This window comes from Olea europaea, chromosome 21 (genome assembly GCF_002742605.1).
Source record: "Olea europaea var. sylvestris chromosome 21, O_europaea_v1, whole genome shotgun sequence".
Lineage (NCBI taxonomy): Eukaryota > Viridiplantae > Streptophyta > Magnoliopsida > Lamiales > Oleaceae > Olea > Olea europaea.
Window position 1 is genome coordinate 7,789,805 of NC_036257.1, and position 17,015 is coordinate 7,806,819.

Sequence of the window (17,015 nt, forward strand, 5' to 3'; positions counted from 1 at the left end):
TAAATGGGAGCAATAAAATGAATTATAAAAAACTAAAAAAAAAATTAAATAAATCAAGTAAGGGCCTAGACCCGACCCGACCCGCATTGCCTTGTCTTGAACAGTAATGGAGCGGGTACGAGTTGAGAATTACCCGGGGCCAGAGGAGATAGCCTCGACCTCGACCTCGACTCTCTCTGTTGCCATCTCTAGTAGTGCAATGAACGTACATATGTATGTGGTATTACTGTGGTATACATATCTACGTGGTGGTGGTGAGGTGCAATAGCATTTGGGTAGTGGTAGTGGTCATGGTCGTGGTGTGGGGATGGGGTAGGATGGAGAACAATTTTAAGTTTGAGAAAAAATAAGTTTGTAAAAAATGGGTCTCAAACATGGGTTAATGTTATTGTGACCTTGGCGTGTTTAATTAATTAATAAATCACGAAATTTTATCAAATTGTGACAAATGCTATCATCTGATTTTTGAAAGAATTTTACAAGTTTCTTAAATTTTAAAGTACATATTAAAACTAGGATAATTATGTATTTTTTCCGTAAAACATATTAGTTGAGGGCAGAACAAAATGACAGTGATGGGTCACTTGTTTTCTGGATTTGTCATTTTTGGTTGGTTTACTATTGTACACTGTACATTACACCAGCTAACAACACCCAACCCTTAAATGAATGTAGACAGTATAATATACTGTGTATGTATATATATAACACTATTTGTACATAGGGAGTTGCAAAACATTTTATAAAATTGAGAGGTGCCAAAAAAAAGTGAAATTTTTTTTATTTGGCTGAAGAGATTTTTGATCTTATCATATCTTACAATATCATATATTTATAAACTAATCATTGTGCAAAAAGTTTCCACCTTTTTTTTTTTTTTTTTTACATTTTCACCTCTATTTATACCTTTTATTACGAAAGTCATCATTTCCATCTACTTTTTTCAATAAAAAGTTGTGAAATGACAAATACGTCCTCATATTTAAATAAAATAAAATAAATGAAAAAAGTAAAGAACTAATTGCTATCATAATCTCAAATTTTTCAAAAAATTATAAATAAATCCCAAATAAATAATTAAAAATTAAAACTACAAAAATAAAAATCACTACATCTACTTCCCCTACCCCCAGCCATATGTGATTTGCATCCCACTTCACCTATAATTTGAAGATTTTTTAAATTCCCAATGCTTAGAGAAAAAGATTCCAAATAGATTCCAACTTCAATAATGCTGGGCGTACTGAAAGGGGTTGACAGATGGATTACAGCAAATTTGAAAAATTCTGAGGTGGAAGTTAAAATCAAAATAGAAGAATTGATATTAAAAACGTTAAAATGGCGGAGACCTACAAAAGTAGCAAAGCAGGAAAACCTTCTTCATTTTCCCCAAATTTCCCATTTCATTTCCTTCTTTAGCAAAGCGGGAATTACATCCATTTTCTCACTCGTCTTCTCTGTCGACGGCAAGAAAATCAGGCCTGCACCTCCGGTCGAAAACCTTCCTCATTTTCCTACTCTATTCCCTTGTTCGGTATTTCTTCCACATCTTCTCTGTCGATGAAAGAAAATCGGGGCTGCATCTGAGGACTATTACACCCCGATCTAACTCCATTAACGAAAATTATGATAAACCATGGATTTTGAGGCTTTGCGTGTACCCCGTGCAAGCAAGTTTTCACTAACTAGTGTCCGAGTGTATGATAAACCACGAATTTTGAGACTTTTTCCCATGGTATGTTAGACGTGCTAGTTTATTCATTGTTTTTTTTTTTTTTATGCCATTTGGAAAAGTAGGAATTGAAGGTTCTGTTTTTTTGGAAGTAAGAATTGAAGTTTCTATTTTTTTGCTCTTACATTCTCCTTGTTGAACTCAGTACAAGTTCTCTCTAACAAATCTAACTCAAAACTCAAGTCCAGCTCTGCCAAGAGCAATAGCGAAGCGTTTTACTGAAGCTCTATTTTTCTTCTTCGAATGCCACTTGTACCAAAGTGAGGGTTTGGTCTGTATGTATACTGTTTGGTCATTTGGAAAATTAGAATTCAAAGCTCTATTTGTGTACAGAATTGCATTTTTAAGATCCTCTTTGTTAAGGACGAAGACAATCAATGATTTCTTTCTTGAGCCAAATTATATATATTCCATCTTCTCTATCTTGATGATTTGAAACTTTCAAATTGTTTGATTGCTTGAAAGGTTTAAATCTTTATTAGTACCTTTTATTGGAATCTAGGTGGAATGTAACATTTACTACATTGAGTGCTTTTTTGTTTGATATATGTATATGGATTGTGAAACTGAAATTACATTTTATCGTGTAATTGGTGTATGTGATGACTTACATTACGTCTTATTTTCTTGCAGCATAGGAAATTATAGAACACTTGATTGATGAATTTGTTTCGGTATTCGATAATGACAATGTTGCAGAGAATGCCATCAACCTAGAAGAAGAAACATTGGGACACAATGGGCCGATCATGCCTGAGGTAGGTATAATGTTCAACAATAAGAAACAATTATTTACTTCTACAAGAGATATGCTTACGATGTTGGTTTTCCAGTCCCAAAAAAAAACTCGAAGAAGGGGGCGATGGATTGTTGAAATATGTGACCTTGCCATATAGTCGTGAAGGCCAAAGAACGAGTAATGCAAGTGGCTCTTTAAATCCACAACCAATCAGCCAGATAGATTATAAAAGCAAGGATCTCTGCTTCTTCAGATGGTCCTGGAATGTGAAGAATTAACATAGTCTACCTTGACCATAACCATAGAACTAGCCCTTCCAAGTCTAGGTAGTATCGATGCAATAGAGAATTGAGTACAAATGTGAAATGAAAACTTGAAGTGAATGACTTGGCACGAATTTCGTTGTACAAAACATTCAACTCTGCAGTTGTTGAAGCATGGGAATATGAGAACATGACATGTGTGGAAAGGAATTATCGTAATTATATTGAGCAAGTGAGGCGATTACTACTAAGAGAGGGAGATGCGACCGTAATAGAGTGTTATTTTTCAAATATACAAGCAAGATGCTCAAGTTTTTACTTCAATATGGATGTAGACGACGAGTCTCACTTGAATAACGTCTTTTGGTCTGATAATAGGTGTAGGCACGCATATAAGGAGTTTGGCAATGTAGTCACATTTGACACCATTTATCTCGCTAATAAGTATGACATGCCGTTTGCACCTTTCGTTAGCGTAAATCATCACGGTTAATCAATATTGTTCGGTTGTGAGTTGTTATCAAATGAGGACACATATATCTTTGTCTAGCTATTTAGGACATGGCTTTAGTGCATACATGGTAGAGTCTCTCATGGAATAATTACTATTCTAGATAGGACCATGCAAAATGATATTGAAATTGTTTTCCTAGATACCAAGCATAGGTAGTGTCTGCAGCACATTTTGAAGAAATTGTCGAAGAAGTTCGAATATCATGTGAATAAGGTTTCCATATTTTCGATTATACATCACTTGGTGTATGATTCACAGAATATTGAAGAATTTGAAGCATGTTGGAAAGAGATGATCGAGACATATGACTTAATGGATAATGAATGGTTGTCGAGGTTGTATCTTAATAAAGGTCATTGGGTTTCGTGCTTTTTGAAAACCTCTTTTTGGATAGAGATGTTCACAACTCAACGCAGTGAGAGTCTGAATACGTTCTTCAACGGTTATGTCAATTCGAAGACATCCTTGAAGCAATTTGTAGAACTATATGAACGAGCGCTCAAGAATAAGGTTGAAAAAGAGTTCCCGGCTGATTTCAGGTCATACTCACAAACTGTATCTGTGTAATGAATTATGAACTCGAAAAGCATTTTGAGACAGTCTATACCATTTCCAAGTTCAGGGAAGTCCAGGATGAATTCAAAGGTAAGGATGTCATATCTGCTTCAGAAGGACCTTTTGGGACCATGTATGAGGTGCGTGAGGATGTCTTTTATGGTGAGCACAAGAAGAAGAATATGTTTTTTGTTCTTATTTCAGAGAGAGACATCTGACTTTATATGTAGCTGTCACTTGTTTGAGTTTTGAGATGTTTTTAGACATGCAGTTGTGGTATTGATTCGTAATGACGTAATGCAATTACCTGAGCGTTATACACTACGAAGGTGGATGAGGGATGTCAACAGGGCATACACGAGGGTTGCAGCGAATTATGATGGTTTGTTCAGTACCTCTAGACAGTTAAGGTACTATAGTGTGTGTAAAGCTTTTATGGAAGTAGCTAACATTGCTGCAGATGACGAGTGTCGGACATGTACGATATTGGACTGGATAAAATTGCAAGCATCGGAGTTGATGTCAACAAAGTCGTATGGTGCAAGCAATATTATTTCGTGCAGACTATACAGTTATCCTCTCAGTCTACGCCTTCCAAACTACTACAAACGATATCATATAGGACCTCAATGTTGCAAAGAAAAAGGGGGCAGCTCGAAGACTTTGGAGAAAGTCTGTTGGAGTTGACATCAAAGAAATCAGGGGTTTGTTCATCGTTTCAGGTCTTTATTCTTCAAAAGTTGTGAATTTGTATAGCAATTTAATTTTCTTGTACATGCAGGCATGTTCAACGCCAAGCAAAAGAAAGAGACCGAGACCGAGACCGAGACCGAGACCGAGACCGAGGCAGGGTAATAATGAAGAGGCTGCACCTAAATTTGTAACTTCGCAAGAACAATACTTATCGCAGACACCATTCTCATATTCACAACTATTGTTGGTGAGTACCTTCATATTGTTAAACTATTTGTTTTAGGTATTACTTAAGGTCTTTTTTACGTAGGGCGGTGTTGAAATGCATGAATGTACATGACCCTTGCCAACATTGGATGTGATCCCACCATTGCCAACTAGTGTTATATTCAGTCTACAAGGTAAGGACGAGGATAATTCATTACATTTGTATACAAGTTCTTATAAAAAGGTGTACTAACTTCTATATTCTTTACCAGGTCATCAGTTTTCCTACTACTACACACATATGCCACCACAAGGTAGTCCAACCTTATGAATTCGTGAAAGGCTTGGTAGTTCTTTTTTATAACTTTGAACACTAATTGAGAAGATTCTGTAGCTTACAATATTTTCCATGGTAGGACTAGTTCTATTTATGTGTTAGCCATTCATTTTGTCCCCACTTCGTTGAAAGTTGGCCTGTGAATTGATTACTGTCGAGAGAAATGAACTCCAACTGCCTCTAAAATATTGGATTCCTTCAAGCCGTACCCTAACATTGGCCAATTCTTCGAGCAACAAGGTAACCTCCCAGTAAAACCGTTGTTATGCATTGTGATTAAGAAGAAGGCCATTGCACAATCTATATGGTAGTTTACCTGTGAAGTTATTATATTGAAAAACTAACATTATCCAATTTGGGACTTTTCAGTTTTTCTTTGAGTTCATGTAGAACATCGTATGCTTTAGGTTTGAATCTTCTTGTTGATTATTGCATAGAGGAGTTATATAAAATCTCTTCGTATGAGCTCCATTCCTCGTTATCCAAGTTGTAAACCAGGTTCACGTATTATAGCATTTTTCCAGTTTTCAATTCTGACATACAATAAACATTACAGTTGTTGTTCTTCATGAATATGGCAACTTATATTAGATTTAAGTGCTCTGAATTTACATGATTTTCTTTCTATTAGTCTAGTATTCTTCAATTACCATTACTAAACATACTATGAAAGTTTAGAATTGGAATTTGAAAGAATCTTTGCCTTGGCATGTATATGCATATGGTGCCCTGATCTTTGTGCCTTATGTTTCTAGGAGTCCTTGAAAAAAGGAAGAGGCATTTTTAGATGTGTTTGTCCTTGCAAAATGAGCTTTTCTTGACATCATTTGCGGAATGTTTATTCCCTGTCTTACCAGATCCTTATTCTCGACTTCACGAGATGCTTTTTCCTCTCATCTCACTATTGTCGAGCCTAGTTATGAGACCTTGTCTATCCAATGTTAGCTTATAAGACTCCAATAATTCAAGAACTATTCGAAGGATGTATATTCTATGCCTCGCCAAGTGCTTATTCTTGAGTTTTTTATATGCTTATCCCTTGCTCGTCACAATCATCGAGCCAGCTATAAAACCTCGTCTATTCTAGGCAAGCTTCTAAAACTTCATTAGTTCGAGAGCTATTCGCGAGATGTTTATTCCCCACCTTGCTACATGACTATTCCTGGCTTCACGAGATGTTTATTTCTCGCATTTCACTATCGTCGAACCTAACTATAAGACCTTATATATTCGAGGCCAGCTTATAAGACTTTCAATAGTTTGAGAGCTATTTACAGGATATTTATTCCTAGCTTCGCGAGATGCTTATTCCCCACGTTTATCTTTTGTTGAGCCTAGTTATAAGACTTCATCTATCCAAAGTCAATTTATAAGACTTCAATAATTTGAGAGCTACTCGTAAGATGTTTATTCACGGGCTCGCCATATACTTATTCTTGGCTTTGCGAGATTATTATCCCTTATCCCTCACTATCGTTGAGCAAGTTATAAGACCTCGTCATTCAAGTTATAAGATCCGATAGTTCAGGGGCTATTCGCGAGATGTTTGTTCTCTGCATTGTCAAATGTTTATCCCTAGCTTTGAGATATTTTCATTCCTCACCTTTCACTACTGTCAAGCCTAACTATAAGATTTTGTCCATTCAAAGACTCTTTACAAGTCTTCAATAGTCCAAGGCGAGCCACCAGCTTGATAGTTATTCTCACTTAAAGATGTCTCGCGTATGCTAGATGATTGTACTTTTGCTTCCAATTTGGAATTTTCTCTATCATATAGCATAGCAATAAGAACTCATCCTTAAGTCCACAATAGCTCGAGATGAGCTGTTTGCTCGATATTCATTTCTCTCTTTGTGAAATGCCTCACTATATGAGTTGTTGCATTGCAGATGTATTTATATTCAAGAGAGCTCATCATGTCTCTATATCAGCTTATTAAAGGCTATTTATATACTTAGAGCCACGAATCTACATTAGCAATAACACAGATGTATCTATCTTCAGAAAGCTCATCATGCCTCTACATCGACTACATTACAGCTACCTATCTTCTTGAGCTTTGCTTTTGCTTCAATTATGTTACATCTACTTATCTTTATAAAAGCTTATATTATTTATCGTTTCTTAAGGAAAGGGGTTGGCCAACCTTAATATCTATGAAGGCAAAGCCTTTCATAGCTGGATCAAATACCATGGAGGAAGAAAAGAAGTCCTTAACATGGATGCACCACCCCCATGTAAGGACATCAGTTTATCGTAGCTACTTATGTCCAAAGCATTGACTCTACTATTTATGTCCAGAGTATACAACTTATATCTAGAGCATTACCTTTTCTACTTATGTTCAGAGCATCCCATCTGCTATTTATACATCAAGAGCATCGCTCATATCTAGAGCATCTTCTCTGCTACTTATACATGCAAAGCATCGATTCTACAACTTATGTCCAGAGCATCACCTCTGCTTCTCACATTCAGAGCATTACCATTACTACTTATATTCATAGTATCGGCTCTGCATTAGCTTCATTACGATTTAGAGTTACACCTCTATCCAAAAATCCATGCTTTATATGAATGTCCATACTTAAACTTAGGGATTATCTTAGTATCATTATATGTTACTACTAGCATATGCATTATATTATTGCTTCCAAGTATATATGCCATATCACTTGCTAGCATGCTATGATATTATTTTCATTTCAACCAGTATCTATGCCACGTTATCTACATTTTTCATTTCATTATTAACAGCATATCACGTGCTATGATACATGATAAGCTCTCTGTATATTCTATTTAAGAAAAGTTTCATTTAACATAATTCACGCTATCGTTGTTAGTAATTTGAGGGGTAAATGGATCCCAGTTTATTATGTATATACAGTGGATATATTATATTGTATTACAAGTTGGTTTAATCTATATTACAGAAAAGATGTTGTCGTAATTTTGATAAATTATGTGATATCTATCTTTCGAGGCAATCTGTACGCCCTCACTTATTCAAACTCGCACAAATATTTTAAAGATAGTTCGTAAGTCTTCATATATCGAAGCGGTTTATATTCTCGAGGCAATTCATAAGTTCACACACATTTAGGATTGATGCATATTTTGAGGCAGTTCGTAAGCTCCGACTTATCGGAGCTGCTCATATTTTTTAGGCAATATGTAAGAACTCATCTACTTAACTACTTATATTTTGAAGTTCAACTCGCATATGAATGTACTACTCAGACTTAGGGGACTGTTGTTACACCTATAAATTATGTGGCATGTAGATGGTGGTGGTGGTCCTATATATGCCAAACATGGCTCAACTATTCAATTGATTGGGTTATTTTACAAAACAACTTCATATTGGGCTTGAGCTCGATCCATTAACCACTTGATCCATTATTATTTCCCCATATATATGTGAATTCACTTTGCAAAAGATATGTTATTCCAATTTTGGCCAAACTACTTTTCCCGTCTCTTGCACTCATATTATCTTCCGTCCGGTCATTGACTTGACGGTCGGAGTACAAACGATCATCAGACATTTTTCTCGATCAGCGACATTTTCCTTCTAATGGGATATTCAGTATGCAAGTGATACCTATGTGGAGGAGACGTGATGAGAATTCTGCTGGCCCTTTTTTTTTTTTTTTTCAACATAAACAATCTTATGTAAGCTTTTATTCCAATCTTAGTTTTGACACTAATGTTACCATGGTAATTTTGGACAATATTGAACCTTTTAACCATCAAATTGACGATTTTCCATATATGCATTCATAATTTTCGAAACGTATTGTCACACTCTATAAAGGTTGGGGACCCCGCTTGAATTTATCCAAAGAGAGAGAGAGATCTAAAACATGATTGCATGCAGAACCCTTGTTCCACGAGCTTAGGAGGGACCCATAAAAAAAATCATCATGCATGCCTCCTCCCCACGCCACCCCCACGGCCCCTCCGCAACCCCCACACACGCACCTACCAGTATGGAGGTCACTTTCTTCCTTAAGTTCCACCCGATGCATTAGGGACCCATAAAAAATCATCATGTATGCCTCCTCCCCTACCCACCCCAACCACCACACACGCACCCATCATTATAGAGGTCACTTTCTTCCTTAAGTTCCACCTGATGCGTTACTATCATACTGGGAAGATATTATTGATATTGATACACTCACTGGGGTATCCTGTGTTTCAATTAAAGTAACTGTAAAAACAAACATTTGTACTTTGGAGAAAGTAAACTAAGCAGAAAGTGAAATGTGAATGAGCCAAATGGGTGGGCTCCTTACTTCTTTTCCTGCTGTTCAATTCATTACCCCCAAAGCGCTCTCTTTCTCTCTGATACAGTGCTTAATTAGACTTCCATAGTGTTATTGATATTCCTCTAGTATTGGCAACCAAAATGGTTTGGAAAAATCAAATTAAATGAATTTTCTTGTGTTCAAATTTTCCAAGTTGGACGGTTCGACCAGATTTTGAGGTCAACAGTTGTAACAGTCGTCATTTTTAATAATAAAAAAATTCAGTTCATGTGGAGAATGCAAGAGAGTTTCAGTTTCAACCAGGCACCATCAAAATCCAAAGTGAAAGGAGCAAAAGGAGAGATTATAGAAGTTCATGGAGGCCGGGTTGTTCGATCCACCGGAGGAAAAGATAGGCACAGCAAAGTTTGCACTGCATCGGGCCTGAGGGACCGCCGGGTTAGACTATCACCAAATACTGCAATTCAATTCTACGATGTGCAAGACAGGCTTGGCTATGACCGTCCCAGTAAAGCCATTGATTGGCTCATGAAGGAAGCTAAAGCCGCCATTGATGCACTTGATGAAACGCCATTGATGAGATCAACGGTCCAAGAAGATCAGTCCCCAAATCTGAAGATCCATCAAGAAAGTAATTATTTGAACAAAGAAGACGACCCCATTTGCAGTTTGAGTTTCTTTTCAATGAAAAATCATGCTACACAATCACCTTCTACTGAGTTTCAGGCCTACACTAATGACGAGTTTAACTCGAATCTTTACCCTAGTTATCAACAAGGATTCGTTCCTTCCATAAATCCTTCACGTTTGGATACAAATATGGAAATTTCTAAACTCCAAAGAATTTTCGCTTGGAATCATGCCAGTGCAAATTCTAGCAATTCAAGAGTAGGCGTAGCAGAATCTTTTATAAACTCACTGCAAGATTTAGGCCAAAATCAGATCTTTTCTGAGAGGGAACCCCTTCAGTCCAGTATAAATTCCCCTCCAGTTTACAGTCCATTGAGAACCCCAATCACTGCCGTTGGATTTGCTCAAGATTTATCAAAAATATCTACACCATTTCAAGAACCAGAGGATAAGATCCCAGTTTCCAGCAAGCAATCTGCTACAAGTACTACTACTTTTCTGCATAATGAATCCTAGCACCATTATGGAAGTCTTCTTCTTGCATGGTACGTAATTAATTATTTGTTTTAAAAATAATTCATTTTCTTTAATTCCCTCATATAGCTAGTTTTTACTTTGGATTTTCAGGAGGGACTTCAAGAATTACATTAAAATTGCAGCAGTTTCTTTTCAGATTACAAGAAAGCAATTAGATTTTTCAAACCGTAGAATATATAATTGCTTTGCTTTGATCTAATTGTCTGTTAATCTGTGATGTCTGTCATTAATTCCATCAAGTTTTATGTTATATTAATTGCAAGCTTGTTACATTCTGTCCTTTTGCTTTATATAATTGCATGCTGTAATTAAGAAAAGCATGCAAAAAGTATCATCTTTATATGCTAAAAGATGATACTTTACCCATTTTCAGGGGGTAAAAAATTATTCTCAGTCACATTTATCTCCTATAAGGTACATTTCATAGTTGTCAGTCTAATCAATAAATGGCAAATGAATATAAAGCAGAAGAAACTATACTATTATATATATTTAGCCCATGTTTGTTAATCATTATTCCATAACTCTTTTTTTTTTTTTTTTTAAATTCATTTTCAACAAAAAAAATTTTACAATAAAATATTTTGCACAAAAATTTAATATATATATTTTTTACTTTTTAACTATACATTTTTTCAAAAATTTAATATTCAAAAATTTATTTTCTTTTAATAATGGAAGACAAACAGGGGCTCAGTCCTATTTGAAGTTGAACCCCATTATTTATGAATATATTTTCTAAAAAATAATTATTTGAAAAATAAGTAATTAAAAAGTAAGAAAAATTTTGAGTTTACATAAAAAATTATTTTATTGAAAATGAATTTAGTGCTTGTTTGGTATAGATTTTAAACCAATTAAAATTAATTTTTTTTATCATTATTTCACTATTTCAGTCCTTTTTTTTTTTCTTTGAATTCTTCTCCAAGTAAAACTCACTTTATTTTTAACGATCAAAAAATCAATTATCAAAATCACAGGCATATAATTTGTAACTTTTTTGCTTGAGTAAAAACATAATAAGTGTTGACTTGTCCCGTCACGTCTCTACATTTTAGCTTGACACAATCCGAATCTAAGATCCCATGTGAGAAGTCGGTAAGACCTCTGTGAAAAAAGCTCTGTACACAGAGCTTTATACATTGAATCCCATGTGAAGAATGGAAGAGGGCAAATTTATTATAGCAATTTGTAAAAGCAATTCAAGCACTGGGTCCATTTAAGCCAATGCCACAACTAATTAGCCAACTGTCTGTATTTGCCTTTTAAGCTTTTAGCATATTATTAACTAGAAAATTTTATTTACATTCCATAAGTCAATCACAATGGCAAAGTACAATACCCCACATTAACTTCTAATTTTGTCCAAAATGAATTCTTGAGTTTTACAAAGTATTTTCCCTCCCTCAGAATTAGCATATATAGTATGCAATAAAGCAGTTTTATAATAAGGCTCCAGTTTTAGCCAACCTCTTTCTTTAAAACTCGGTTTCTCCCGGCTTATAAACCAAAAATTTTCCTACTTTTTAACAATAAATTCTCAAAAAATAATCTCTTTTTACAAAATTTATTCTAAAAAAAAAAAAAAAAGGGTTCAAATAGGGACTGACGAAAAATCACGTGGATGGAGAACTCTGTAAAAAGAAACACTACTTTAAAGGGAAAGGTCCAAGAGGTGGTTTAACAAAACTTTTGATAAAAGTTTATGAAATGAGTGAAAGAAAAATTATAATTGAACTTTGACATCGACTTTTTAAGCAATCCTAAACAAGCAATAAATGTTCACGAATTATTTCATTTGATTCGATGTCAAATGACAGGAGTAAATTCAGAAGTTTACCTCATAATATTAAATGTGACTAGGCGAAGTAACATGATCCTGGTGAATCAATTAAATTTTTCTGTATAGAGGACTATAATGTTAATGGTAACACAATTGAATTCAGCAAAATCAGACTTCATATTTTTCTGAATTAATGTCATTTATATTAGTATTTACACTCTATACGGTCTCTGTTACTACCCAAAATTAATTTTTCGATCTATCTTTTCTGGGATGTTTTGTCGCATAAAATCAGTATATTGATATGGCCCACATTAATTTTTATACCTAACAGACGGCCCCCCATTTGAGATGCTGACTGGTAGCCAATGGAGTACTGAACTAGCTGTTGCTAAGAATCTCTATAAAAATTTATATTGAACTTATTTCAATTTCAAGAGCTCGGATCGTATCGATATACCAGTTAATATGCCTTTCGTAGCCTTAACTCAAAGGATTAACTTGTATTTTAGTCTAGGCCTTGGCCTAGTCTCAAGGTAAACCTCACTCGAGCCTTGCTCAAAGATATTTCATATATTCTATTGTTTAGTCCACCGAAGAAGACGTAACACATAAAAGCTGATTATGTAATTGCATATATGAATTTGAAAGAAGAATAAATATCAGTCGATAGTATTAAGAAATAAAAAGAATTTCAAATCTTGTATCCGATTTTGTCCAATACAAAATAGGCATTTGAATTTCGAAATATTTAATTGTATAAAGATGGATTATATATATATATATATATATCATTGCTAGCTCAAAGAAACAGAGGGCAGAAAAACTCTTAAATAGGTGCTTGTAGAGCACATCAACCTTCACAAGAACACAAATAATTGATTTCTATTTACACAATAATCTGCTGATAACTTATTTTTTTGACAAATATATGTTATAAAAAGTAAAAGAAGAAACATCCATGTCAATCCGGAATTCATGATTTTCCTTTGATTTTTTTTGTCAATGACAAATGCGCAGTTGCATCACCCCATTGGAGTAAACAAGCAAGAACTCGTGATAAAATCAACCTCTTCTCTGCTACATAACCAAATTGCATTCGACAATCTCCTTGAGCGTGGATCATCTATAGTAAATATCTATTAAGATATTTCCCTTTCCCTCTTAGTTTTCACCACTTTGGATTTGCTGCTCACTTTTTTAGCATCTATCATCTTCTCAGCTGCTCCATAGGACAATTTTCTGGCTTTTGTCCCATTAGGAGAAATTGATATTACTGAAACTGGTGCTACAATTGTTGGTGAATTCTTGTTTCTGTTAGTCCTGCTCGACTGGTGACCAAGAGATTTCTTTGGACTTGAATGCAATGGGACAACTCGGTTTTCCCAAGGTCGAGCAGCAATCCATCGGTCAATCCAGCTTCAGCCCCAATTTGCTTTGCCAATGTCATGGTTACCAGATCCAAAGTTCGGGTTGGAGTTGGCTCTCCACTGCAAGACACGTTTTTTTATATTTATACTTGGTTTTATAGAGCAAAAGAATTAGGAAATATTTCAATGTTTTAAAACCCAGATAGGATTGCAACCTAAAATGTAGAGGGTCAAGGATCTAAGGATTCAACCTGGGTCAAACCAGTGGTAAAAAATAAATAATTAATTATCTGAGCATTATATATGTCAAGGTTGAATCGCTCCTCAGCAAAAAAATGCAACTGAGAAACCTGGACAGGCCATGGCAGTTCATCTGATTCTCAATTGATCGGGCAGTCTGAACAGGTTAGGATATTTTTAATAATGGTTCTTAGGCTATAACAGGACAAGTTGTCAGGCTGGTTTCTAGTGTTTCTGAGTGAAAGCAAGCCAAACCAATTTTCGAAACAATAGCAATATTATTTATAGTGACGTACTTGATGAGAAAATGCATATGCCATGGCTTGTTCACGCCGCAATGCTGCTTCTTCTCTCTGGTGTATCCTTGCAAGAGCTTCATCCATTGTTTTCCAATCCACCTGTCAGGAATTACATTAATGGAAGATAGGCATAATTTTTGAACAGCCCAAATCATTAAATTATGTCCTTTATTGTAAAGACATCATAAAGAATTCCAATAAAAGAAAGACTTGTTACAGTCAGATGATCAAATAAGGTCTGAATGCTAATTGCTATCCCAAGAACTACTTCGTTGTCAAATTAGTACAATTTGTCCAAGGAAATATTAATACTTGTATAGATAGAGGAAAACAGATACTAATTCTTAAAGAAGTCCTGTAAACATGTTACGATGAGGATAGAGGACAAATATGGTTTATCTATGTCTCCGTATGGGGTCTTGGTTTTAGTTCTTCGTAGCACACATAAGTTACAGGAATGATACAGAAAATTGGTCACTTACTTTCTCTTGTATAATTGTACTTCTTAATCTAGTAGAAAGTAGTGGTTAAGACTTCAGATAACGTGTCTGATAAACTTTCAAAAATTCACAGGTGGAACCTAGTTACATCTACATTAAATATTTTTTGTTTGTTTCTTTGTCCCTTTTCCTTCTTAAACATTAACTACAATAACAAGAATGCAACAAAACCTTCAACTAAGAAAGCATCCAGTCTCACCTCTAGGTCATGTAGCTCTGATTCAAGCTTTGATTGATTCTCTAGCTTCTTCTGCCTGAGACGACCTTCTGTTACCATATGTACTCGGCGAGCTCTAATCTGTGCCTGAATTTTGGTCGATGAGTGGAGATGGCCCAAAGTTGTTGATGCTTGCTTTTTAACAGCATCACATTGCAACAGGTTCTGTAACCTTACTGTTGCTTTTAGACGACCGAAATTTTTCCTTGCCTAAATCACAAGCGCAAGTACAGTTTGAATCAAGAGCTCGTATATATTTTGAATGAAACAAGAATATCCAAGGTAATACAAAGTAACAAAGATAAGTACGAATAAGTATCTTTCTCAGGAAAATTAACGTGTCAGTTTAACAAGCTGATAAGAAACATTATAGTGAAGAATGATGTGCTTCTAATAAGAGAAACATATACAAGATTAAAAGCAATAGCAAAAATATTCTTTCTTTTTCATCATAGGATGCACCATTAAAACACAGTTTCACAAATAATTCAACTGGAACTTGTTAATATGGAAGAATATAATTGTAGGATCCTGGAATATGTACTCGTCTAGAAAAGTCACACTTCGTATTTATGAACTGTCTATATGTCTGCATTTGTATGGCTAATCTCAATGGACGGAAGCAAGGAACAAATCATGTATATTCCATACCACGTATCCTCGATATGCAGTTTGAATTTGAGTTGCTGCAATCTCCTCAATGCGCATGCCAAAATCATCATGATTTTCCTCAGAAACATCATTTGTTAATATTGGAGACTCATTCTGCAAGCAGTTTTCCTCCTTGTACCCATTTGACAGTTCGGGTGTTGAATATATCTGCTTTAATAAATTAAAAGAAAAAAAAATTTAAGTTGCAAATGACATATATAGATTGTGATGTAACAATGTCTAAGAACAAAATATTGGCAGAAAAGAAAAGAAAAGAATAGCTTTCGAGGAAACTTCAAACACAGAGAAATGAATGAAGGCATCAATGGCATGGGGATCACTAGCAGAATGTGAGAGTATTTAAAAGAAGCAAACCTTCAATTTTTGCGATCTGTCACCTCTCTTCTTTTTACTCATTATATTCTTGAACCAAACTCCAGAGCCCATGATCGATGCTTAATATAGCTCACTGGAATACCCTGCAGAGGATATTGAATCTCTGTGTAAAAATGACATCAAGTATTGAATTATGTATTCGGTCAATGCTTAATTTGCAAGTATCCTGTGAAATTGTTGCTATCATCTATTTTGTGATTTCTAGACAAACAAGAAATCCCGGCTTGCAACTAAACCAGCAGCAGAGGACATATTGTGAGATATCCATGCACAAAGCAAATTCAAAATGCTCTAAGATTTTTCCTTAATAACCAGACAAGTTAATAAAAATGTTTCTGGTAACATAAGGCCTTACTAACTAAAATAAGTTAATAAAAAATGTTGGTACTTCTTCTCACATTAAGGAAATTGGCCGCATGACCTGTGATCAATTCTGGGCTGTTTTGCATCCTAAATTATCAACCAAAGCATTGCCTTTGTATAATTGTGAAGTCAAAATTCCGCAATTTAGAAACATGATTATCACAGAAAGACACGCAATACACAAGATTCAACCAATTAATACAGAACAAAAGACTGGTTTTAGTTCAAGCATCTTTGCTGTGCTTATAAATTACTTTTCTAGAAGGTAAGAAAGATAAGTTTTTTTAAGAAAAGTTTTTTAAGTAAAATTTGACTCTGAAAACATACGAAGTAGAGTTTGATAATGTCTTCAATACAATGAGAAAATTAACAGATCTTTCAATCCCAATTCAACAGACCAAATTAAACACCCCAATACAGTAAACGCATCAAGAAACAATCCTAAGATCACATCAAGAATCAATCCTTAAAACCCATCAAGATTGACATCCAAAATCCATTTCTTCAACAATTAATGAAACAGAATTATAAGAAGAAATCACGTACCAGAGAAAGAAACTCCAAATTAAAGACACGTCCTTTGCTGGCAAAAGGGTATCTCCAGATGTCAAGAAAATACAAGCAAAAGTGCAAATGATAGTGCAGTAGTAGTGTAGTGTGTAGATGAGTGAAAGCTAAGAAATGCAAATGTTGTAGAAAAAGAAAAAGAAGT

General features: G+C 34.9%; 2 protein-coding genes, 1 long non-coding RNA gene and 1 pseudogene across 9 annotated transcripts; 2 read left to right on the top strand and 2 right to left on the bottom strand.

The window, feature by feature from the left end:
• The first annotated feature begins 1,252 nt into the window (after positions 1 to 1,252).
• On the top strand, positions 1,253 to 8,700 carry LOC111370522. 5 transcript variants are annotated; one of them, XR_002698432.1, is made up of 6 exons: positions 1,253 to 1,735; positions 2,366 to 4,185; positions 4,264 to 4,507; positions 4,585 to 4,743; positions 4,807 to 4,897; positions 4,976 to 8,700. It is a non-coding gene; the product is annotated as an uncharacterized LOC111370522 (long non-coding RNA). The 5 variants fall into 5 exon arrangements; XR_002698430.1 differs by having other exon boundaries at positions 1,254 to 1,735; positions 2,366 to 3,787; positions 3,866 to 4,507; XR_002698431.1 differs by having other exon boundaries at positions 1,254 to 1,735; positions 2,366 to 3,787; positions 3,871 to 4,507.
• Positions 8,701 to 9,445: 745 nt separating this feature from the next.
• LOC111370521 (transcription factor TCP3-like) lies at positions 9,446 to 10,759 on the top strand. Its single transcript, XM_022992242.1, has 2 exons — positions 9,446 to 10,492; positions 10,575 to 10,759. The coding sequence occupies exon 1, from the start codon at positions 9,585 to 9,587 to the stop codon at positions 10,461 to 10,463; it is 879 nt and encodes a 292-aa protein (XP_022848010.1). The 5' UTR covers positions 9,446 to 9,584; the 3' UTR covers positions 10,464 to 10,492; positions 10,575 to 10,759.
• Positions 10,760 to 13,076: 2,317 nt separating this feature from the next.
• Positions 13,077 to 14,270, bottom strand: LOC111370524 (annotated as a pseudogene).
• Position 14,271: 1 nt separating this feature from the next.
• LOC111370523 lies at positions 14,272 to 17,009 on the bottom strand. 3 transcript variants are annotated; one of them, XM_022992246.1, is made up of 4 exons: positions 16,850 to 17,009; positions 15,920 to 16,023; positions 15,545 to 15,712; positions 14,272 to 15,103 (listed from the first exon to the last, which is right to left on the bottom strand). In XM_022992246.1, exons 2-4 carry the CDS (start codon positions 15,989 to 15,991, stop codon positions 14,822 to 14,824), a joined length of 522 nt encoding a protein of 173 aa, XP_022848014.1. In that variant the 5' UTR covers positions 15,992 to 16,023; positions 16,850 to 17,009; the 3' UTR covers positions 14,272 to 14,821. The 3 variants fall into 3 exon arrangements, with proteins under 3 accessions (XP_022848014.1, XP_022848011.1, XP_022848013.1); XM_022992243.1 differs by having other exon boundaries at positions 15,545 to 15,715; XM_022992245.1 differs by having other exon boundaries at positions 15,545 to 15,715; positions 15,920 to 16,043.
• Positions 17,010 to 17,015: the final 6 nt, after the last annotated feature.